The 21045-nt window shown below is 37.9% G+C and overlaps 1 protein-coding gene across 1 annotated transcript in view; it reads left to right on the top strand.

Moving 5' to 3' along the window:
• Nucleotides 1–7172, top strand: part of TRAPPC8 (trafficking protein particle complex subunit 8) — an 80147-nt gene extending 72975 nt beyond the window's left edge. Inside the window, exons 27-29 of the mRNA XM_045527192.1 lie at nt 2124–2269; nt 5236–5325; nt 6120–7172. Coding sequence (XP_045383148.1) covers nt 2124–2269; nt 5236–5325; nt 6120–6354 — 471 coding nt within the window. The 3' untranslated portion in view covers nt 6355–7172. The remainder of the gene's footprint in view (nt 1–2123; nt 2270–5235; nt 5326–6119) is intronic.
• The last annotated feature ends 13873 nt before the right edge of the window (nt 7173–21045 follow it).

The following is a 21045-nucleotide window of genomic DNA, read 5'->3' as shown; positions in this document are numbered from 1 at the left end:
AGATGCCATCAAAGGTTTAAATTATATCCTTATAACTGTTTTTTATTTTCTGTCAAGGATCCAGTTCAGGGTCATGCACTGCATTTAATTGTCATATCTCTTTAGTCTCTGTTCGTCTGGAACAGTTTCTTAGCCTCTTTTGTGTGTCAATTATGACATTTACATTTTTAAGAACGTGGGCCAGTTATTTTGTAGAATAATACGTCTGGGCTTTTCTCATGCCTCATTATGATTAGATTAAGGTTATACATTTTGGCGGCAATACTACATAGGTGGTATTATATCTTCACTGTGTTATATCAGAAGGCACATGGTATTAATTTGTCCAATTGTTAGTCATGGATCATTTGACTAAGGTGGTACCGTGTTTCTCCATAGTAAAGTTACAGTTTTTCCTTTCAAAATAATAAGTAATTTGGGGAGAGATAATTTTATACTATGTGAATGGTTTCTTATCAAACTTAAGTATACTAGTTTTAGCATCCGTTGGTGATTGTGTAACTTGAATCAGTTTTTAATTTGATGCTTACGTAATAATGATAATTTTCCATTAGGTTTAATGAAAATATCAAATTTAACCCCAAATCTATGCTTAATTTTAAGAAAATTATTTTTCTCCTTATAATTAATATAAAAATCTTGAGTTTTAGTCTTAAATCTCATAAGCTTTTGATAATCTGGAACATCTCAAACAATGGCAAGACAGCATTTAGAAACTGAAACAGCCGGGCACAGTGGCTCACACCTGTAATCCTTGTGATCTGGGAGGCCAAGGCAGGAGGATTGCTTGAGGTTGGGAATTCAAGACCAGCCTGAGCAAGAGCAAAACCCTGTCTCTATAAAAAGTAGAAAAATTGGCTGGGCGTGGTGGCATTCACCTGTAGTCCTAGCTACTTGGGAGGCTGAGGCAAGAGGATCACTTGAGCCCAGGAGTTTGAGGTTGCAGTGAGCTATGATGATGCCACTGCACTCTTCCCAGGGCGATGGAGTGAGACTCTGTCTCAAAAAAAAAAAAAAAAAAATGGAAAGAAAGAAAAAATGAAACAGAGGATTTTTCTATAAAATTTACTCTTGTTTTTTTTTTTTTCCAGCTTATCCTGGGGGTACAAAAGTTCAGGTTATATATATTGCCCATGTCCTGCCCATCCCCCCCATGATGAGTGCGATGCGCACTGTCTGGGGAATGGACATGCTAAAATTTACTCTTGTTATATTCCCATTTTATATACTTACTATATATATGGCACATCCCTTGTATTTCTCTGTATGTCACTTTTGAAATGTATTCTCTTTATATGATTAGCTAAGTTTGGGAAATCAGGCAGTTTCATTATACTGTTAATAATAGATTTGGAGCCCAATAAAACTTTCTTTACAAAAACAGGAGTCAGGCTGTATTTGGCCTAGGAGCCATAGTTTGCCAATGTCTGGTATAGGTCAAAATTAGACTTCTCCTGGGTGGTGAGGGAAAATGGAGAAAAAAATAGCTAAGAAAGAAAATAATAGTAGAAATGGGATGTTTCTCCATTTTCATTTAGATGGTAAGATTAGTATTTACTGAAATATTTACAATATGTCTGACACTGGCTATATTAAGATTTTATGTGAATCTAATCTTTAGCTAATATAGCTGAGGCACTATAATCTATAAAACCCAGTCCTATATTTTTAAAATAAAACCTTAAGGCAATTTTAGATATTTAACTATTAAAACATGCTATACGGTTGAATGTCTGCAGCCCTAAGTCCTAAGCAATATTACCAGATGAGAATCACAACAACCTTTGAAATTATTGCTGTTACAAACCCCCTTTTATGTAAAAGAAAATGAAGTCTTAAAGTATTAAGTAACTTATTCGAGACCACAGAGCTAATATGTTAAGTTGCTGGAAATCAAGTCGAACTCCAACACATAGTAACTAGGGAATGAATAAATGATTCTAGATCCTGATTTCTTTATCCTATATTATATTGCAAGTAATAGCAGTTATTAACAGCAGAAAAAGTACTGTTCGTGCCCTATATTATCTTTACTGGTTTTAACTTTTGTTTGTATACACTATACTTTTTAAATAAGGGAATGATTTTTTATTGTCACATATTTTTTCCTTTTCTTTTCTCAGGAGCCACCAGAAATGGAACTATTAAAATTTTTCAGGCCAGAAAACACTACAGTTTCCTCAAGACCATCAGTAGAGCAGCTTTCTAATCTCATTAAAACGAGTCTTCACTACCCAGAATCATTTAATCATCCATTTCATCAGAAAAGGTTTGAGCTTCATTTTTTTAAATTTTTCTATAACACACTCACAGACATACATTTATTTATTTATGTAGGCAGTGGCATTAACCCAAATATTGAAGGAGAAATTTAGATTATATTGAGTCTATAGAAATTACTCTAAGTAATTTAACCTTTATTATGATTACTATATATTTTGCAGCTGTGGTTAAAAATGAATATTGCCTTAAGCCACCTCTGAGTAGCCAAGTTTCTTTTTGATGAACAGGTTTATTGTTAAGTCAAAAACAAGGAAAAAAAACATTTTGTTTTTGCTTTAAACACAGAAATTAAACCTAAGATATGACTACGATATGGACTCATTTAATAGTTCAAGTTTAGACTGCATCATGTACTTGAGATTTACTAAGTGCTAAACTTTATGGGGAATGATGTATTTGTAATTTTGGTAAATAACTTGAATATATAAAGTTCTAAAAGTAAGAAGTTCTAAATCAGGTGAAACTTCAAAATGTTGCCAGTTTGCAGTCTCCATGTAAGAAAAGATGGTGAAAAATCTATTAGAACCAGTCTGTAAATGATACTTGAAGGTATGAATTTTTGTGAAATCACCCTGGGTGTAGGGGTGGGGATGGGATGGAATAGAATAAAAGGGAGAATGGTGACCTGCAGAACAGTGATCTCTGAGAGATAAGCTCAGGAAAAAGGAGCCCATGAAGAATACTGATGGAAAAGGAGCAATTAAAGAATTAGTATGAAAAGACCAATGAGAAGAAAGTAGTATCTCAAAGGTTGAGTGAGAACAGTTCAAGAAAAGTGGTTAACAGTTTAAAATGCTGCAGAAAGCTCAGATAATAAATGGACCAAAAGCTCATCAGATCTGACAACAAGGAGGCCATTCATGATTTTTGAGAAGAATGTCACAATGTGGGTGGTAGAATCATGACATAGGTTGAGGGGAGAATAGGAGATGAGGAAGTAAAGATACTGTGTTGACCACCCTTTCCAGAAGCTGGGCTAAGAACAGGGATCAGGAAGTGTCTGTTCATTATTGTTTTCTCACTAGCTAAGATATGTTTGTGGTCTTTAGGGAAATGATGGGAGAGTAACTGAATCCTTAATAGATGGGAAAGTACAGTAAAGCGTGACACTATTAGGTTTGAACTAAAGAAGGTACTTTCTTACTATTGAAACAGGGAAAGAAGAAAGTAGGGAGAAATTTTAGCAAGTTTATACTTGTTAAAGTGCCTCCATTTTACTAGGTGTTTATAGAAGCAAGGTTAACTAACTACTCAAAAGTAATCTAGGAGATATGGTAGTAAAGGGTAGAGAATTTGAAAAAAGTTAAATTTTAGAATAACTACTGTGAAGAATGAGAAGATGCTGGCTGAGGATGCCCAAGATTGCTGGGCAAAATTAAGACCTTAACAGGGGCTGGGCATGGTAGCTTGCGCCTGTAATCCTAGCACTCTGGGAGGCCAAGGTGAGAGGATTGCTTGAGCTCAGGAGTTTGAGACCAGCCTCAGCAAGAGCAAGAGACCCGTCTCTACTGAAAAAATAGAAAGAAATTAGCCAGGCAACTGAAAAAAAAAAAAAAAAAAAAGCCAGGCGTGGTGACGCACACCTGTAGTCCAAGCTACTCAGGAGGCTGAGACAGGAGGATTACTTGAGCCCAGGAGTTTGAGGTTTCTGTGAGCTAGGCTGATACCACGGCACTCTAGCCCTGGCAATAGAGTGAGACTGTCTCAAAAAAAAAAAAAAAAAAGATCTTAACAGAGACTTAAGATCATAGTGCTTCTTCATTGGACTGAAGATTAATTTTGGACCAGGAGACACCCAAATGTTCATATTTTTTCCTCTACTAGAGGCGTTTAGATAAGGCATGGGGAATTTGATATTTGAGCATCAATCGGAAACAGAAATAGCCTAAGCTCCTGAGTTTAACTTTGAGCTACAAATTATGCTATTGGAATTTAACTTGAGATACTTTAAACTGGAAACCTACCCAGTAGTCTTTTTTGCCCTTCTTGCCATGTGATAAGTTTGTCGGGGAGGTTAGGATACAGCAGCAGCACAACCCTAAATATGTTTTTGAATTCATCTTGGTTTTTGTTTAGTGAAATCTGTGTTATATGCAGCATTGTTTAGAAAGTATTTCTCAGTAAGAGGATATAAACTTTCTGAAAGCATAAAATATGTTATTTGAGCAGAATTTAAAATTTATTTTGTGTGAGCTTATAAGATTACAGTTTTTCTTTTTTACTGTCTTTGTTCTTTTGGTTTATAGAGTAAAATATAAATAATAGTATGTAACCAGGCTTCATTTGTACATGGGTTATGTTTATTTCTTGTATTCTTGATTTGAAATCCATACCACCTTGTTCACATGTTCTCTCATTGTCTGTCCTTTTTCCTATACATAAAGTGATATCAGAATCTAGGGTACTCAAGCATGTGTCCACTTGAAAGGGCTTTCCTTATAACTTGGTGTATAGAAATAATTCCCATGTTCTCCAACATATGACTTTATGCAAATTCAGTAGAGAAACAAATGTCAATCTTGGCCAAGTTCTCAAAATTGAGTAATTTTTATAAACATAAAGACAATATGATAAGTTAGCATTTTCATGATTTACTTTTTCTTCATTGACCTAAGTTGAGATTATTTTGTTTTTGATTTTGGGAAATAAGGATCTAGCAACACTTTAGTTTTTTTAAAGATTTATCATAATAAATGGAAATAAAATTGATTTGTGTATTATATATATTCTGATATTTAGTACTGAGTTATTGTATTAATATAGTTTATTTTTTATTTATAAAATAATTTGTCTTGAGTGATTTTGGAACTTGATTTTTTTTCCTTCTTGAATTTGATTGCTTTTCAGGAGCTTGTGCTCTCTGTTAGATGGTCTTAAGTGTTATTTTCAAGAAAATTGTTTTTAAGGAGAAAAAAACCAACACAGTTAACTGTTTTTATTTTTCTTCCATAGCCTTTGTTTAGTACCAGTCACCCTTTTACTTTCCAATTGTTCTAAGGCTGATGTAGACGTAATAGTTGATCTTCGGCATAAAACAACAAGGTAAAGATTGATTGAGTGCAAGGTTATTTTGTAGTTTAAGGTTTAAAGTGATTTGAGAGCAATTTAATAAAGTTTTGAAATTATGCAAATAATTACCTAACATGGATAAGAAAGTTTACTCAAGCATGCCCTGATTTTTTTGTTTTGTGTTTAAAACGTCTTATAGAAGGATTGTAGAGGTATTAAATATTAAAAGGTTTTTTCCAGATTATAGAATGATACTTAACAAAAAGAAGAAATCCAGGTTCGTACTCCTACATCTGATAGTCAGATGCTTTCTGGAATTCAGAAATTTTAAAATTTTTAGAAAAATAGTATAAAGCATCTAGTGAGTATTATTGTATGACAGCCCAAACAGGAATATGGGACAGCTCTCTGAAATTCAAACACATTATATATATGATTGTGTGTATCATAAACTAATTAACTAATGCCTTATTGGAGGGTATGTACTGGGTTGTTTTCCATTTTTCAATATTATAAGCATTTTTGTACACAGATTTTTTTTATATATGGATAATCAAGGGGTTAAAAAGCTCAGGTTTGAAATCAGGTTCTGTCATTTACTAACTGTTGTTAGTGGGCATTAAATGAGATTATACATTCTTAGCATTGTGCCTAGGAAATAGTAACTGTTAATAAATGTTAGCTGTTATAGGAATGGTAATAATGTTGTTATTAAACAGTTGGTTTCATAAAATAATTCCTAGAAATAGATTTGCTGGATGAAAGGGAAATGCTAATGGGACTGTAGAAAAAAATTTCTGCAACTTACCATTTTCCTCTTCCCTTAGTCCAGAAGCATTGGAAATCCATGGATCATTCACATGGCTTGGACAAACGCAATATAGACTTCAGCTGAAAAGCCAGGAGATTCAGAGTTTGCAACTGAAAGCATGCTTTGTTCATACAGGTGTTTATAACCTTGGAACTCCTAGGGTATTTGCCAAGTTATCAGACCAAGTTACAGTGTTTGAAACAAGTCAGCAGAACTCCATGCCTGCCCTGATCATCATCAATAATGTGTGACAACTTGCAAGTTTGTACTGAAATCACAAGAATCAGTTTAATTTTGCTGAATGGGTTTTACATCAGTATTTGAAATACCTAACTTGCTACTGGAGGTTGGTATCTGATCACTGCAAAATACTTTGACTTGTCGTTTTGTTGATGATGCAAAGCACGTTGGACTGAGAATACTTACATTCTTTTTTTTTTTATTATTTCTTTAAACTCTGGTAATAATTTACATGCTCATAATACAGAATTTCAACATACCCATGCACCTTATTAAGCCCCGTCTTAAAAAACAATGTCTAAGTCTGCTGTTACAATTTGTCAATGGTATATGAATATTAGGAGATGATTTTGAGGAAGGAAAGGCCTTTTTGGCGATACTCCTGTTAAGCCATTAGTCTATAAATTCCAGCTTTACTGTGAAGTTCTATAGAGTGTTAAATACAAATTCTCCTGTCCGGTTTCACACAATTCTCTAAAATCAGTTTTGAACTTTGGTTATAGAGTCTTCATATTTCAGTATCTGGTGGCCCCTATGGCTTATACATAACTTTGTAAAAAGAAAAAATTTTTTTCTGATGCTTTGAATATAGTTTTGAAAGGAGTTTGACTTTTTTTTTCCTCATTCATCTCAGTATAGAGTGCACTATTTCACAATTAAGATTTTTGTCATTAAAATTATCATATTCTTTATTATATAACTTTAACAATTGAGTTGACCTGTTTAAAATATAAATCTACTCAAGTTAATTAAAAATAAGCTTTTCAAAAATGTATTATATTTATAACAAATGTACTGTAAATAGAATAAAGACATGCTATTCACTGTATAGATTTATTAGGTGCCTTTTTTATAACCTGGTTTTCTGAGGACTTCATATATTCTTTATTTAAAATGAATGCTAACCATATTATTATAACGAATACTAGCCCAATTGCCTGAAAAAGGTTTATTGTCATTGTTTCCAAAAGTGAAGTACAGTTTTTATTCTTGAAGTTTTTTGTTGGCCTTGTTATACATGAGCAAATGAATTTTGTCTTTAAATATGTCATGTCTGATGCCTGGCCGCAAAACTGGATAACCCATTTATATCTTAGTAGAAGGGAAGATGAAAGCTTATTGAACCAGTTGTAAATAACTATGTTGCAGATTCTGATGCTGCTTATGGCAGATGAGGCAATTTAGCCTTTCTGCTGAAGAAAAGTAAAAAGTCTGAACAAAATACAAGAAAATGTTTTCCTAAAAACCAAGTGTTACCAATATAGTTAGCCATTAGTGGACCAAAATGCAAGAGAAAGAGTCCAGAGAGGGGAGGCCAGCATTGTTTGGGACTACTTTGCCTTGGGAGGGTTTCGTTTGCTCACTTAGGAAGAAGCAGCTGAGTGACAGAGCCTAACATTTGACATACTTTCAACACAAGAAATATAGGTCAGGAGAAATAATCTAAATGGAAGCAAAGAGAGAAAAAGGGTGGAAAATAGACATAAGGTGAGGGAATTACTGGATTCAGTAAGAAAGTCTTACGTTTGAGTCCTAGAAAAAGAGGAGGTGAACATTAAGTTACAGGTTCAATAAGTTCAGTAAATGCCAAGCAATAGAAATAAAAAGAAACATATCCACATGCATCATAATGAAACTGCTGAAAATTCGAGACAAAGGGGGAAACAGACTTGAATCCAGAAGACTAACTTTAACAGTAGCAATAATTAACTGGTAGCTGACTTCTTCACAAAAATAATGGGAGCCAGAACATAGTGGAATATCTTCAAAAGCTTGTAAGAAAACAGCTGAGTCAGAGTTCCAAATTCAGTGAGACTACCCTTCAGGAATGGAAGCAAAACAAAGGTATTTTCAAATAAAACTCGAGAGTTCACTTCCAGGTGGCCCTAGGATAATGGCAGTTACCTAAATCTAAATCTTTCCATTCATTCTCCAAAAAAGTATACAAATTAACAATAAGAGCAAATGACACTACACCTAACTCATACTTTTAGCATAACTAGAAAGAGAACACTGCTAACTACAAATTTTCTGTAAATGGAAAATTCACTCAATTGTGACAGGCTATCTCAAGCTTCTACCACTGCAAGTGTTTGTAGAGAGTGGCAGCAGAAAAGACAGGAATCCGGAAAGACTGGAAAAGAGATAAGAGAGCAGAAGGCTGAAGGGTGAGCTGAAATCCCCTCTAGAGAAAGAGACTGTCTACTGTAAATATAAAAGTGCTTAATCAAGGCATCTGGTAGATCTGAGCACTGGTGGCAGGCAAGGCATTTGAGGCTTTGCAGGGGGCCTTGTGGGAGTAGCAAGGAACAGGGTCCATTCCTCCTGCAGCTAAGAAAATGTCTCTGAACAGAAATTACCTTATAGATTGGCTATGTAGTGCAGTATTAAATATTTGGAGGCTTTTCATCTGGACCTGGAATTTTTCTGTTTAAAATTCATACCCTTGGGCCTGATTTTCAGAAGACAATTAAAATGCAAATGCCTATAGTACCCTAATTGCACCCTGATCAATCTTTTAAATGTAAGATTTGCGAGGCAGCTTGTAAGAAGGCTTTAAATGAGTAGAACACAAAAACAGTGCTTACAAGGGCAGCAAGGAGTGCTGGCGGGAGGAGCAGGAGTGGGGACAGGGATCTGCAGGAGGAAGTGACAGGATGCTAAAGAAAAACTTGGCCCATGTCATAATTTTGCTTAAGGTCAACACTATTTTCATAATTTTCCATCGTTTGTTCCCAGGATTACCGGGCTATAGATTTTCACCTCAGGAAAGGTTTGCATGCCAGCCCCTCTCCCCCCATATGTTTCTGTTTTGCCTTTTAAGTTGTGATAGATACCAGCTCCAGCTTCAACAGTTTTCCTCAGTTCCTTACCTACTTCAGTTAATTATGCTGGAGTATAAGTGTACAATTAATTAATACTTGGGTAGCAGGAAGGGACACATCTGAGAGTTGAGTATTCAGGACAGTGTTAAAAATGAGTGGTTTTTTTTGCATATGAGTGGTATGTCAATTCAATAAACATTCCACCAGGATATATTTAAAAATCTGAAATCCTTTGAAGAATGTTAGTATCTGTTGATTAGAAAGTCTGGTTTCAAAATTCCTTTTTACCCAGAGAGTGGACACTTGGCTTCGAGAAAGAACTGTAAGGAATTTTAACTCAGCCCTGCTGCACATAGAGTGAGGGTGTTTCAAAGGCAAGCGTCTCAGAAATTGGAGGAGGACAGGGTGTGGCAGTGGGTGGCAGGGGCTGCGGGAGCCCCGCTCAGCCAAGGCTGGAGCAGGTGGGGCCCCGTGCCATTGGCTCACAGGGTTCCAGTCTGAATCCCAGCAGCCTGGGGGTAGGGGGAGACTGCACCAAAGTGAGGAGAGATCAAAAGGCCTTGTTTTCCAGGTTCAAGAAGACTGAAGATTCCACACCTGTACACAAAACAGCCCTTCCTGAGAGGGGGGTTGCCAGTCTGTGCAGCTCTGCAACTGCTGCTCGTGCGTCTGGATCTTCCGTGGGTCTGAGGCTTCTCAACTCTTCTGCCCTGCATCTCAGGGTGTGTGGGCCGTATTCCTTCTTGAAAGTTTAGGACCGAGGGTTTATAAAAAAGTCTGGAGAAGAGAAATTAGGAGAAATTATAATCACAGTGGTATCCTGGAGCATGTGTACATCACTCAGCTTATTATTAAATTTTCAGGAATTCTTTGAGCCAGTTGTTAAACACAGACACTAATAAATTAAACTCTATAAATTTACAACTGAACATATTATAAGCAAAGGTAATAAATACTCAAAATTCATCACTTCATAAATATTTTACTATTACCTATAGGTACTCTTGAGGTTATGTATGTCTGTTGTTTCTGTATGGTGGAAATACTACATATGGTGTGGTATTGCTTATCTCTGCCCGACTCTGCATTCAATGACATCTTGCTGGTAGCTTGAATTTACTATAGTGGGAATATTTGCCTCAGGGAATCAGTAAATGCTACACACCAGGGCTTTATTGATTTTTGTTGTTTATGCCTAAGAAAGTGATGGAGAAAATGTTAATGCATATTAAGCCAGCATGAGGGTGGCTGACTCCTAGGGGGCCAATGCGGGAGGATCCCTTGAGGCCAGGAGTTCAAGACCAACCTGAGCAACATAGCAAGACCCTGTCACTACAAAACAGAAAAATTAGCTGGGCATGGTGGTGCATGCCTATAGGAGTTTGAGGTTGCAGTGAGCTACGATGACACCACTGCACTCCAGCCCAGGCAACAGAGCGAGACTCTGTCTCCACTGCTCCCCCCCCAAAAAAGTATATTAAACTTAAGTTTCATGTTTGTTGTTTGTATTAATAGCGATTACATTGTGATTAGTACAAACAGTTGAGAAGATATTCCTCTGGTAGCTGGAAACTGCTATCCAAATCAGCAAAGAAGTTGCCCATGTCATTGATGAACTAGTGAAGATCTGCCATGTGTCTTCTCACTTTCCTCTTCCTCCTTGGTGTAAACAAAAATGTCAGCCAACATTTATACTGGAGTTATTCTCACTTCAGTGACAACTTAGGTTGATTATCTATATAAGAACTCAGCAAAAACAAAGAAAGCACTCTGAGAATTGGCTACATGTAATTTATAATAAAGAGTACTTGTAAAGTGTGTGCTATACAGACTTTATCAGTTTAAAAGCTTTTTTTCCCCCTGGAGAATAATTTGATTAACATTCATCAGCACACCTCTGAGCATAGATCATGAAAAAGTGTTCTGACATCTACATTGCAGTTAGCCAAGAGCTAAGGTGTCTTATGGAGTCTTTTAGAACCTTGTAGGGCAGTGATTCTTAAAAGGTATGAGCATAATCATTAGGGTAATTATTAAAAATGTGATTCCAGAGGTTCTACCTCATTAAAAAAACCAATTTTGTCAGTCTGGTGTGGGGGAGAAATCTTGATTTTGTTGTTAATTTCTTGTTATTTTTAAATCTTGGGATTTTAATAAGCCCCGATTCTTTTTTTTTTTTTTTTTTTTTTTTGAGACAGAGTCTCGCTCTGTTGCCCGGGCTAGAGTGAGTGCCGTGGCGTCAGCCTAGCTCACAGCAACCTCAAACTCCTGGGCTCAAGCAATCCTACTGCCTCAGCCTCCTGAGTAGCTGGGACCACAGGCATGCGCCACCATGCCCGGCTAATTTTTTTCTATATATATTTTTAGCTGTCCAGATCATTTCTTTCTATTTTTTTTCAGTAGAGACGGGGTCTCGATCTTGCTCAGGCTGTTCTCAAACTCCTGACCTCCAGCCATCCACCCACCTCGACCTCCCAGAGTGCTAGGATTACAGGTGTGAGCCACCGCGCCCGGCCGATAAGCCCCACTTCTAAAGAGAGGAGCTACACACCACACTTTGAGAAACATTGCTCCAGAAAGCCTGAGAAACACTTTGTGTCTAGCTAGCTGCAGATTTTTGTAAGGTTTCTTTTTATTAACTTGTCAGGCATATCACAGAAATGTTATTCTTTAAAAGTTCTGGGTAGCGAGGCCAGTGCTTTAAGCACATGCCCCTAAGATGCTGCAGTCTGTTCAAAGATTAATTTTCTACTTAAAGGACTTTGAAATAAAAATTGAGTTTCTAGTAGCTCCTTTGCTCAATTAGTTAAGGTAAACACTTAAGGCTGGAGTTGACAGTCAATCCCAGCTTGCCTGTCACCACCCAGGAACTAACTGAGCACAAGAGGACAATTTCTACTTCCCGACCCTAGGAGTTCATCCTCAGCCAATTAGCAGATACAACTGCCTTAGCCCTTCATCCATCAAACTATCTTTAAAAATCCTTTCTTTAGCCCTTTGTCCATCAAACTATCTTTAAAAATCCTTTCTACCAAATTCTCAGGGAGATGATTTGAGACTTTCTTCCTGTCTCCTCATATGGTGCCTGTGATAGTAAACTCTTTCTCTGCTGTAACACCTGCTGCCTCAGTATATTGGCTTCCTCTCGAGGAGTGGGCAATGAACTTGGTTGGCTATAACAATAGTTCCAAAGAATAAGATTGTTTTGAAATTTTCTTTGGATTCTAAGATATGTTCCTAGACTAGAGGCTGGCAAACATTTTCCATAAAATGTCAGATAAATATTTTAGGCCTTGTGGGTGATACAGTCTCTGTTGCAAATACTCAAGTCTTGTTGCAGCACAAAACCCACCACATGTAAATGATAAGGTGGCTTTTTTTCTAAATGAATACCTGTTTTTGTAAATAGAGTTGTATTAGCATTAACACTGAGTGACATTGTCAGTGTATCTTGGGAACATGGACAAGACCAAAAAATAAAGGAGGTGAAAGGAGAGGACAGAATATAGTGACAGAGCGTTGCTTTCTAGGGAAGGTTTTGCTAAAACCTAGCAAGAGAGTCCTGAAACCAACTATATCCACTAGAGGGCAGTGGAGGTGCACTTTTGCATCAGTGCTGTGGGTACCACTGGCCTTTAAGATGTTGCAATAAGCATCATGTGAGGTAACACTTGGTGGAGGTGGGGGAAGTTCACCAATGAAAGTGTGGCTCAAGGAGGTGGCTTATGTATCATCATAGGCTAAACATAAGAAAAGGGATTTGGACTAGGAGTGGGGGTAGTTCTGGGAAGGAGCGGAGGAAATGACAAATAGGCTTGTCTTGTTATGCATATAAGAGTCTCCAGGGTGGTAAGAGTTGTCTCCAGGAGTAGCTCTCTTCCTGGTATGGAGACACCTTTGGAATGGAAACTTCCTTTATTAAATATAAATGTCCTCTGCAAAAGGGAAATTTTATGCTTTATTTTTAGGCAGTTGGGGAGGGATAAAGAGCTTTTTTTTGCATCTGCTGGTTCTCCGTTGCCTTTAACTTAAAATAATCCTTATGCCAAAATGGCATATTTTGGAGTGGCATATTCTGGTACCTTTAAATTTCAAAATCAATACCAGGATTAATGTATCAAGTGTATTTAAAGTATTTATTTTAACTATTTAAAGACAGGTTATAATATTTTCTAAGCAATAAAATAAGGGTATATGTTTTGGGACTTAAGAGTTTCCTTGTGGATAATAGGCCATCGTCTCAGCAAAGAAGACTGCCTTGGAAGATCGAGTATGAATGGCTCCTAAATCACACTGTCTGGGCTTGAATCCGTGGCTTTACTTCTCTCCAAATATAAGATGTTGGGACAGTTAACTTAACCAGCCACCTGAATTTTTTTATCTGTAGAGCAGTAGTTCCCATCTCACTGGGTCATTGTAGGATCAAATGACTTAATTCTATAAATTCCTTTGCTCTATGACATGTAGTAAGTACTCAATAAATTTATCATATTTAACATAAATTTTGGTTTTTTGGTTTTTTTTTTTGAGACAGGGTCTTGCTCTGTTGCCCATGCTAGAGTGCAGTGGCATTCACCATAGCTCACTACAGCCTCAAACTCCTGGGCACAAGTGATCCTCTTGCCCCAGCCTCTGGAGTAGCAGGGACTACAAGAATGCACCACCATGCCCATTTAATTTTTCTATTTTTTTGTTTTTTTTGTAGAGTTGGAGTCTTGCTATGTTGCTCACATTTGTCTTGAACACCTGGCCTCAAGGGATCCTCCACCATGGCTTCCCATGGAGATTACAGTTGAATATGATTTACTGAAATTCCATTTGAGCATTCCCTTTGTAAATCCCTCTAATAGACGCGTTTTCAAATGGCTGTATGAAACATAAGCCCGTATCAATTCTCTCTTGTAAAAATAAATAATTGAAACTTAATCATAATTTTTGAAACCCTAAAAATTATGTTGAGCCTTGAAGGAAATGTGGCTGTGTTGTCTGAGACCTGCAACTTGTAGCTGCAACTTCTGCTTCTCAGATTGTAGATTAACTCTCTTTCTCCTTGTTTTTGTTCTGTAAATTGATTAAGAAAGACTAAATGGTGCCAGAGATAAGACATCCTCCCCTCCTGATTGCTGACGTTTCCTCCTGTATTATCTTGCACATAACTCAGACCAGATGGCACAAAAGACCCCATAACTGTTACATCCTCAGTATTGAATGTTAAATATACCTTTCCCTGGAAAGAACACCACCTCGACTAATCAGATTCCTATAACTATGTGCTAGCCTTGTGTGGAAAGTGCTGAGACCCTGTCATGCCTCCAAATCTTACCTGTAGAAACGACCTCCAGACCTTCTTCACTTTGGAGCACTGACTTCTATTCGTTGGCATCTGTGTTCCTGGGTGGCTGTCCTCAAACTTTGTGCTCGAATAAACTCTATATTTAACCATATTTTCTAACTCCCTTAAGGCTGACAGTCTATAGCAATCACTGCACTATTTTAAGTTTCCAATTTTGCTCACGATTCTAGGCTTTGATTGTGAACTTGGGCCTTGTTCTTATTAACCATGAGATTCACTTCCTTCATATTATCCCTTAATACTTAGAGCAATGCAGGACACACACTAGAAATTCTTCTTGAGTTGAATAGAATAATTGAATTGATTGAATTACTTTTTGTATGTGACAAGCTGAATTAATTTTGTGATTAACAGTTCTTCAATGGCTTGAATGTAACATTTGTTTAATGCTTTATAAATCATAAATATTTATAATCCTTATATATATTTTAAAGAAAGTGAGCTTTTAAAACTGAATTCACATTTTTATTTGCATGTGAATTTATTTTCCTGTAATCCTAGCACTTTGGGAGGCCAAGGTGGGAGGATCACTTGAGGTCAGGAGTTCGAGACCAGTCTGAGCAAGAGCAAGACCCCCGTCTCTACTAAAAATAGAAAGAAATGATCTGGACAGCTAAAAATATATATAGAAAAAAATTAGTCGGGCATGGTGGCACATGACTGTAGTCCCAGCTACTCGGGAGGCTGAGGCAGAAGGATTGCTTAAACCCAGGAGTTTGAGGTTGCTGTGAGCTTGACGCCACAGCACTCTAGCCTGGGCAACAGAGCGAGACTCTGTCTCAAAAAAAAAAGAAAGTGTCTTCTGAAATTTCTTCTGAATTTTTGGGGTGCATAATTAAGCATTTAAAAATGAACTGTGCTCAAGGATTAGATAAATTAATAAAGAAGACAGCAAAGATACAGCAGTATAATAGAAAAAAGATTCTGGTATAACAAGATAAAAGGAATTTTTTAAATATTCTTGTATAATAAATGAAAGCTAAGCCTAATGCTATTCTTTAGAAAGCTATTCCTCTATTATGAAAAACAGAATTGCAGACTCAAGGAAAGTTAATTAAAATCTAAGAAATGTCTCTTAGTCTAAAATGAATTGCAGCTTGGGGAGATTCAAAACTCTTCGTTAAGTATAATATTTTAAAAATTGGGACTATCTGCCTGGCAGTTAAATTTTTATGCTGCATATTTCATATTAATGTACTGAGTCACCCAGAAGATGGATAACTGCAACTCAGGTACAATTTGTAAAATAAATTACTATTGTTACCACTATAATCAATAATGTAATAATGGCTATGCTCTTGTACACAGGAACTTGGAAGTGGGTACTTTACGCAAACACTCACCTACCTATTATAATTATTTTAAAAAGTTAAGCTTAGATCTACCATATAGGAACTTGGAATTGGGTACTTTTTGCAAACACACATTTAGCAGTTATAATTATTTTTAACACATTAACTGCCATGTGAGTTGTATTTAACTCAAGCTAGTTTTGAGCCTAGGGCCTTGGGAAGCATATGTAACTCACATACCTCTTCACTTTGGGAGCCACGTGAACTATTTTTCAAGTTGCATATAACTCACACACAGAAAACAATAAAAAATGAGAACTTTTTCATTAAATTGGAAAGGATTGTTTTGTTTTTGAAATTCTTATTCTATTTTTGTAATAAAATACCGTGGCTCCAAGGAAAAATTTTTTTTCCCTAGTTTGGCAGTCAATGTGTTAAATTCAAGCTTAGATCTGCCATTTTGAACATGACAATCCATCACAAATTGATAACTCCAACCACAATCTCTCTCTGAGCTTTAGCCCCAGATATGACTTATATGTTCTACAGATATTTGGACTTGACTTGTTCTCCGCTGCCTCATTCTCCCCAACTCTGATATTCCTACTGACTTTCTTATCTCAGGACTCGGCACTACCATTCAGCCGAGCACCAAAGCCAGGATACGGAAGCGTGTCCTTGACGCTGTCCCCTCTTCACTCTCCACAGCCAGCTAACTACACATTCTGTCGCTAGAATCTCCTGTCACGTGAATGCGTCTCCTTTTCTCCTTTTCCATTGCTACTACCAGAGTTCGGGGTTCTGTGGTTATTAGTTTTGGTTTACTGCAAAAGTTCCCTAAAGGGTCTAACCTTCAAGCTACTCCACCTCCAATTTAGTTTCCAAATGACAGCCAGAGTATCCTTCCAAACTACAAACATGGTCAAGTTATTCCCTTGTTTGAATCCTATTTTCCTTAAAAGAAAATCCAAATTCCTGATAGACAAGCTCTTCATTCTCAGGCTTATTTTATTTTATTTTATTTTTATCTTTTTGAGACAGGTTCTTACTCTGTCGCCCAGGCTGGAGTGCACTGGCATCATCATAGCTCACAGCAACCTCAGACTCCTGAACTCCAGCCATCCTCCTGCCCCAGCCTCCTGAGTAGCTGGGACTACAGGTGCACACCACGACATCGGCTAATTTTTTCTATTTTTACTAAAGATGGGGTCTCGCTCTTGCTCAGGCTGCTCTCGAACTCCTGACCTCAAGCGATCCACCCACTTCAGCCTCCCAGAATGCTAGGATTACAAGTGTGAGTCACTGTGCCCAGCCCAGAGTCATTTTTTTAAAAGTTTAGTCTCTGACCAGCCTTTAGCCCCAGGATGCTTGCCCTACTTTAAGTCCATCCCGGTTGTTCTTGCCTTCTAGGGTCATCTCTCATCATTGGCAAGGGAACAGGCTTCTCTATGACCGCAGCTTCTCCCATGCTGCTTTGCACCACCTGTGGGCCAACCCAGGCCCTTCCTGGAGGCCCCAAAGCACGGCTAATACTACAAGGTGCAGCATGGAACAGGGATTAAGTGAAGGCTTGGCCTTAACAAGAACACCAACGAGAGTCTGTTTTCAAAACAAAGAGAAATTTAACAGAAGTTTAAATTTCAGTCTTCATCAACGCATGTGTCTCAATGGGCTTTCACTGGTTGATTGTGCAGCAACACAGATTCAAACTGTGATTTGTAAAATATTTATAAAATATTTTTTATAATGGGCTGCAAGCAAACCTGCTCCACCTTCATTGCGGAGGGAAACATTACACTAGACGGGAAGTAACCAGCTCTCAGCTCAGAGGGAGACAGATCTCTATTTCCCAAGGCTGTTTACTATACAAACATCCAGAAAATCATAGTTTAAAACAAAAGGGAAGTTAATGCTGCAGCTCACAATACATGCAGAAATGCAAGAGACTCATGGAGAATCTTCTTCCAACAGAAAGCAACCAGATGTCCCTTGAGGATACCTTTGAACATTTGAGAAGCTTTCTTGAGTCATGTCAAGAGTAGCAAAACACTTTCAGAAAGAATGCAAGTAACTTGGAAAATTATCCTTAGAGTATAATCTTAAAGGAAAAAGACGTGTTACATCACGAAATTGGTAGGATTGCTAACCAAGAACCAAGGACTATGAATAGCCTTAGAAACCATATTTATACCCTCTAGTGTAACATTATATACAGAAAGTCTGTGCTAGACATTTCTTTCTCGATTTTATGCCACAATTGTCTGATGCTAAGCAGAAATTCTTTGCAGATAAAGACGATTGTTCTGCATTCTGTATGTCCTCAAATGACTGATAAACCAATTCCAGGGTTCCAATAGTCACACAAACTTTTCTATCTGGGGAGGCTGACACCTGTTCACAGCATGTTATTTCCTTTTTCTTACTCACCGTTTTGGCTTTGCATGCATTCAAAATGTTCTAAATTTAGTGGAACTCTTTGCCCATGTAAGATGGTGTGATATTATAGAGGATTTTTACCTCTTGCCAGGGAACATAGCTTTACTTTTGGTCTCTTATTTATGACAGAAATATCACAACTCTCCCATTTTGTATTATTTTTAATTCTTTCATTTTTTTTTTCTGGGATGGAATGACATAAGATAGGAAAGATATGATTCAAAAAAGAAAGAAAAGTTGACCTTAATTGAAAAAAATTAAATTCTGAATTTTATGTCAACTTTTTCTTTTTTGAGACAGGGTCTCACTCTGTCACCCAGGTTGGAGTGCAGTGGTGTGATTATAGCTCACTGCAGTCTGGAACTCCTAGCTCAAGGGATCCTCCTGCCCCAGCTTCCTGAGTAGCTGAGACTACAGTGCTTGCCACCACCCTTGGCTAATATTTAAAATTTTTTATAGAGATGGGGGGGCGGGAGGACGGTGGGGGGTGGGTGGGGGGGGTCTCACTATGTTGCCTAGGCTGGTCTTGAAGTCTGGCCTCAAGTGATCCTCCTGTCAACCTACCAAAGTGCTGGGATTACAGGTGTGATCCACCGTGCCTGGCTGGGCAAAATATTTCTAATTTCCTTCAGTAGCATTAGGAATTAAAATATTTCCTCCATTTGTGAATTAGAAAATATGTGTGATATACACTTTCTAGTTTGTAGCATTAAAATATACATATGTGTTTATTTAGTGATTCAGAGAAATAGCTATTTTGAAAATTAAAATTATTTGCAATGATCAAAACAACATACCTATTTGGATGGAACGGATGATAAAGTTTTGTACAACAGGGAGCTCTCTGATTTGTTGATTTAAATTCAAATTTTCACCTGGTAAATTTTCTTAAAGTACATGGTTTTATACTGTTGCCATTTTGAATGTTAAGATTTAAGCCCAGGTGTTGCCAGACCACACCTGGCTGCCACTCCCAAGAGTCTTCATAAAGTGGTATTTACCTTGGCTGGTTCACTGCTTTCAAGGGACTGTTCTAAAGCTTTGAATTCTCAGAAATCTGGCTTTGACAGAAAACGAGGAAGAGATTTATTACTTGCATAGACAGAGGTATGTGCACGTGCCCACACACATTTATCAGCGAGATTGCTTTCTGTAAATTCATAAATAACTATACATTATACATTCCCCTCTGTTTGTGTTGACTGCACTCATGTTCAGAAGCCTTGGCTATGGTCCTTGAAAGGACATGCACCTCTAAAAATCCTTTTTTCTTTTTCTTTTCAAAGAAATAAAACCAGTGAGTGCATTAGGTCTATCAGGGTATCTCACGTGATGGGGGTTTATTGCAGGGAACACAGGAATGTCAAGAGGGTGAAGAAACAAACCTTCCAGCTCCTGAACGCCCAGCACCAGGGCCGGCCTGGCATTGTGTCGGGGTGTGGCCGCAGCAGCTGTCCTCTGGGAGCCCCACCATTGCTTCCGGTTCTGATGATGCTTCCATTTTAGTGCTCAGTCTCTGCTTCCATTACTTCCAAAGACCCTAGCTGCTTCTGCCTTCGCTTAAACGTCTTCCTCCCGTGGTTTCTACCCATGAGATTTTTAATTTTTTTTTTTTTGAGGCAGAGTCTCGCTCTGCTGCCCGGGCTAGAGTGCTGTGGCGTCAGCCTAGCTCACAGCAACCTCAAACTCCTGGGCTCAAGCAATCCTACTGCCTCGGCCTCCCAGAGGGCTACGATTACAGGCGTGAGCCACCGCACCTGGCCTCCACCCCGTGAGTTTACAGCTGTCTGAGAGTCTCTCAGGTTTTGCTGCCAAAGACTCCCTTTTCTCTCCATGTGTGTCAAACACCCCACGGGGAAAATTTGATTGTCTTCCTCGCTGCCCTCTTGGGAAGAAATCTCAGTCTAGGCCACCTCCTATGTCAGTTCCTTTATCTTCTGATTATGGGTCAGCAATTTCCAAACTGTTAATCATCAGAATCACCTGGTGGGTATTTAACAACACAGATGCTATGCTCTCTCCTCGGGGAACTTGATTCAGTTGGTCTGGGCTGGTTCCCACAGACTTGTTCATAAGAAATTCTCTAGATGATTCCGAAATACTGCTTTAGATGGCTGTCTTTGTGTTAGGCATGCATTTCGGGTTTAATTGGTTATGTTTGGGATTGCAGAGACAACTCCCCACAGAATGAGGGAAGCTTATTTAGCTGCTGTTCCAGGAAGAAGGCAGCGTGACTGGGAGCCCCTTGGGGCCTCACCTTGTTGAGTGCCACGTCAGAAAGAAGTACGTGCTACGTCGGAAGCGGAGTAAAGGCCCATTGCAGGAGTTGAATGTCAAGTTGACTTTTGGTGCATGAAATTTTACCTTAATTGTCTACTGATGCTTTGATAAATGAGCCTTGTTCTCTGGAACTCATTGCCTATTTGTTGCAGCTTCTGTCTGGCAGCCTGAACGTCTATGACTTTTAAGTGCAGGGCAAGCTCCACCGTATGATCACAGAAATAAGACCTATAATGCATGGTCATGGGAAATGAAAGCATGGAGGTTAACAAAATTAAGGATGTTGTTTAAAAAATCTTGAAAATAATATAGTCACCAACTCGGTGGGATTCTCTTGAAAGACAAAACGATTGCATTCACTTTTAGGTGGCATTTTCTCTCCTGTATGATTTACGCAGATTACGTTAAACAAAGTGAAATATCTATCACTTCCATGTAGAAGGTTCTGTTTAAGAGGAACATGTGTTAACTGACCAGACATGTTAGTTAGCATTGGCCTGTTGAAAGGAAGTGGGA

The sequence above is a fragment of the Lemur catta genome, chromosome 16 (genome assembly GCF_020740605.2).
Source record: "Lemur catta isolate mLemCat1 chromosome 16, mLemCat1.pri, whole genome shotgun sequence".
In the NCBI taxonomy this organism is placed as follows: Eukaryota; Metazoa; Chordata; class Mammalia; order Primates; family Lemuridae; genus Lemur; species Lemur catta.
Note: the sequence above shows the minus strand (reverse complement) of the source record. Positions and strands in the feature narration are given on the sequence as shown.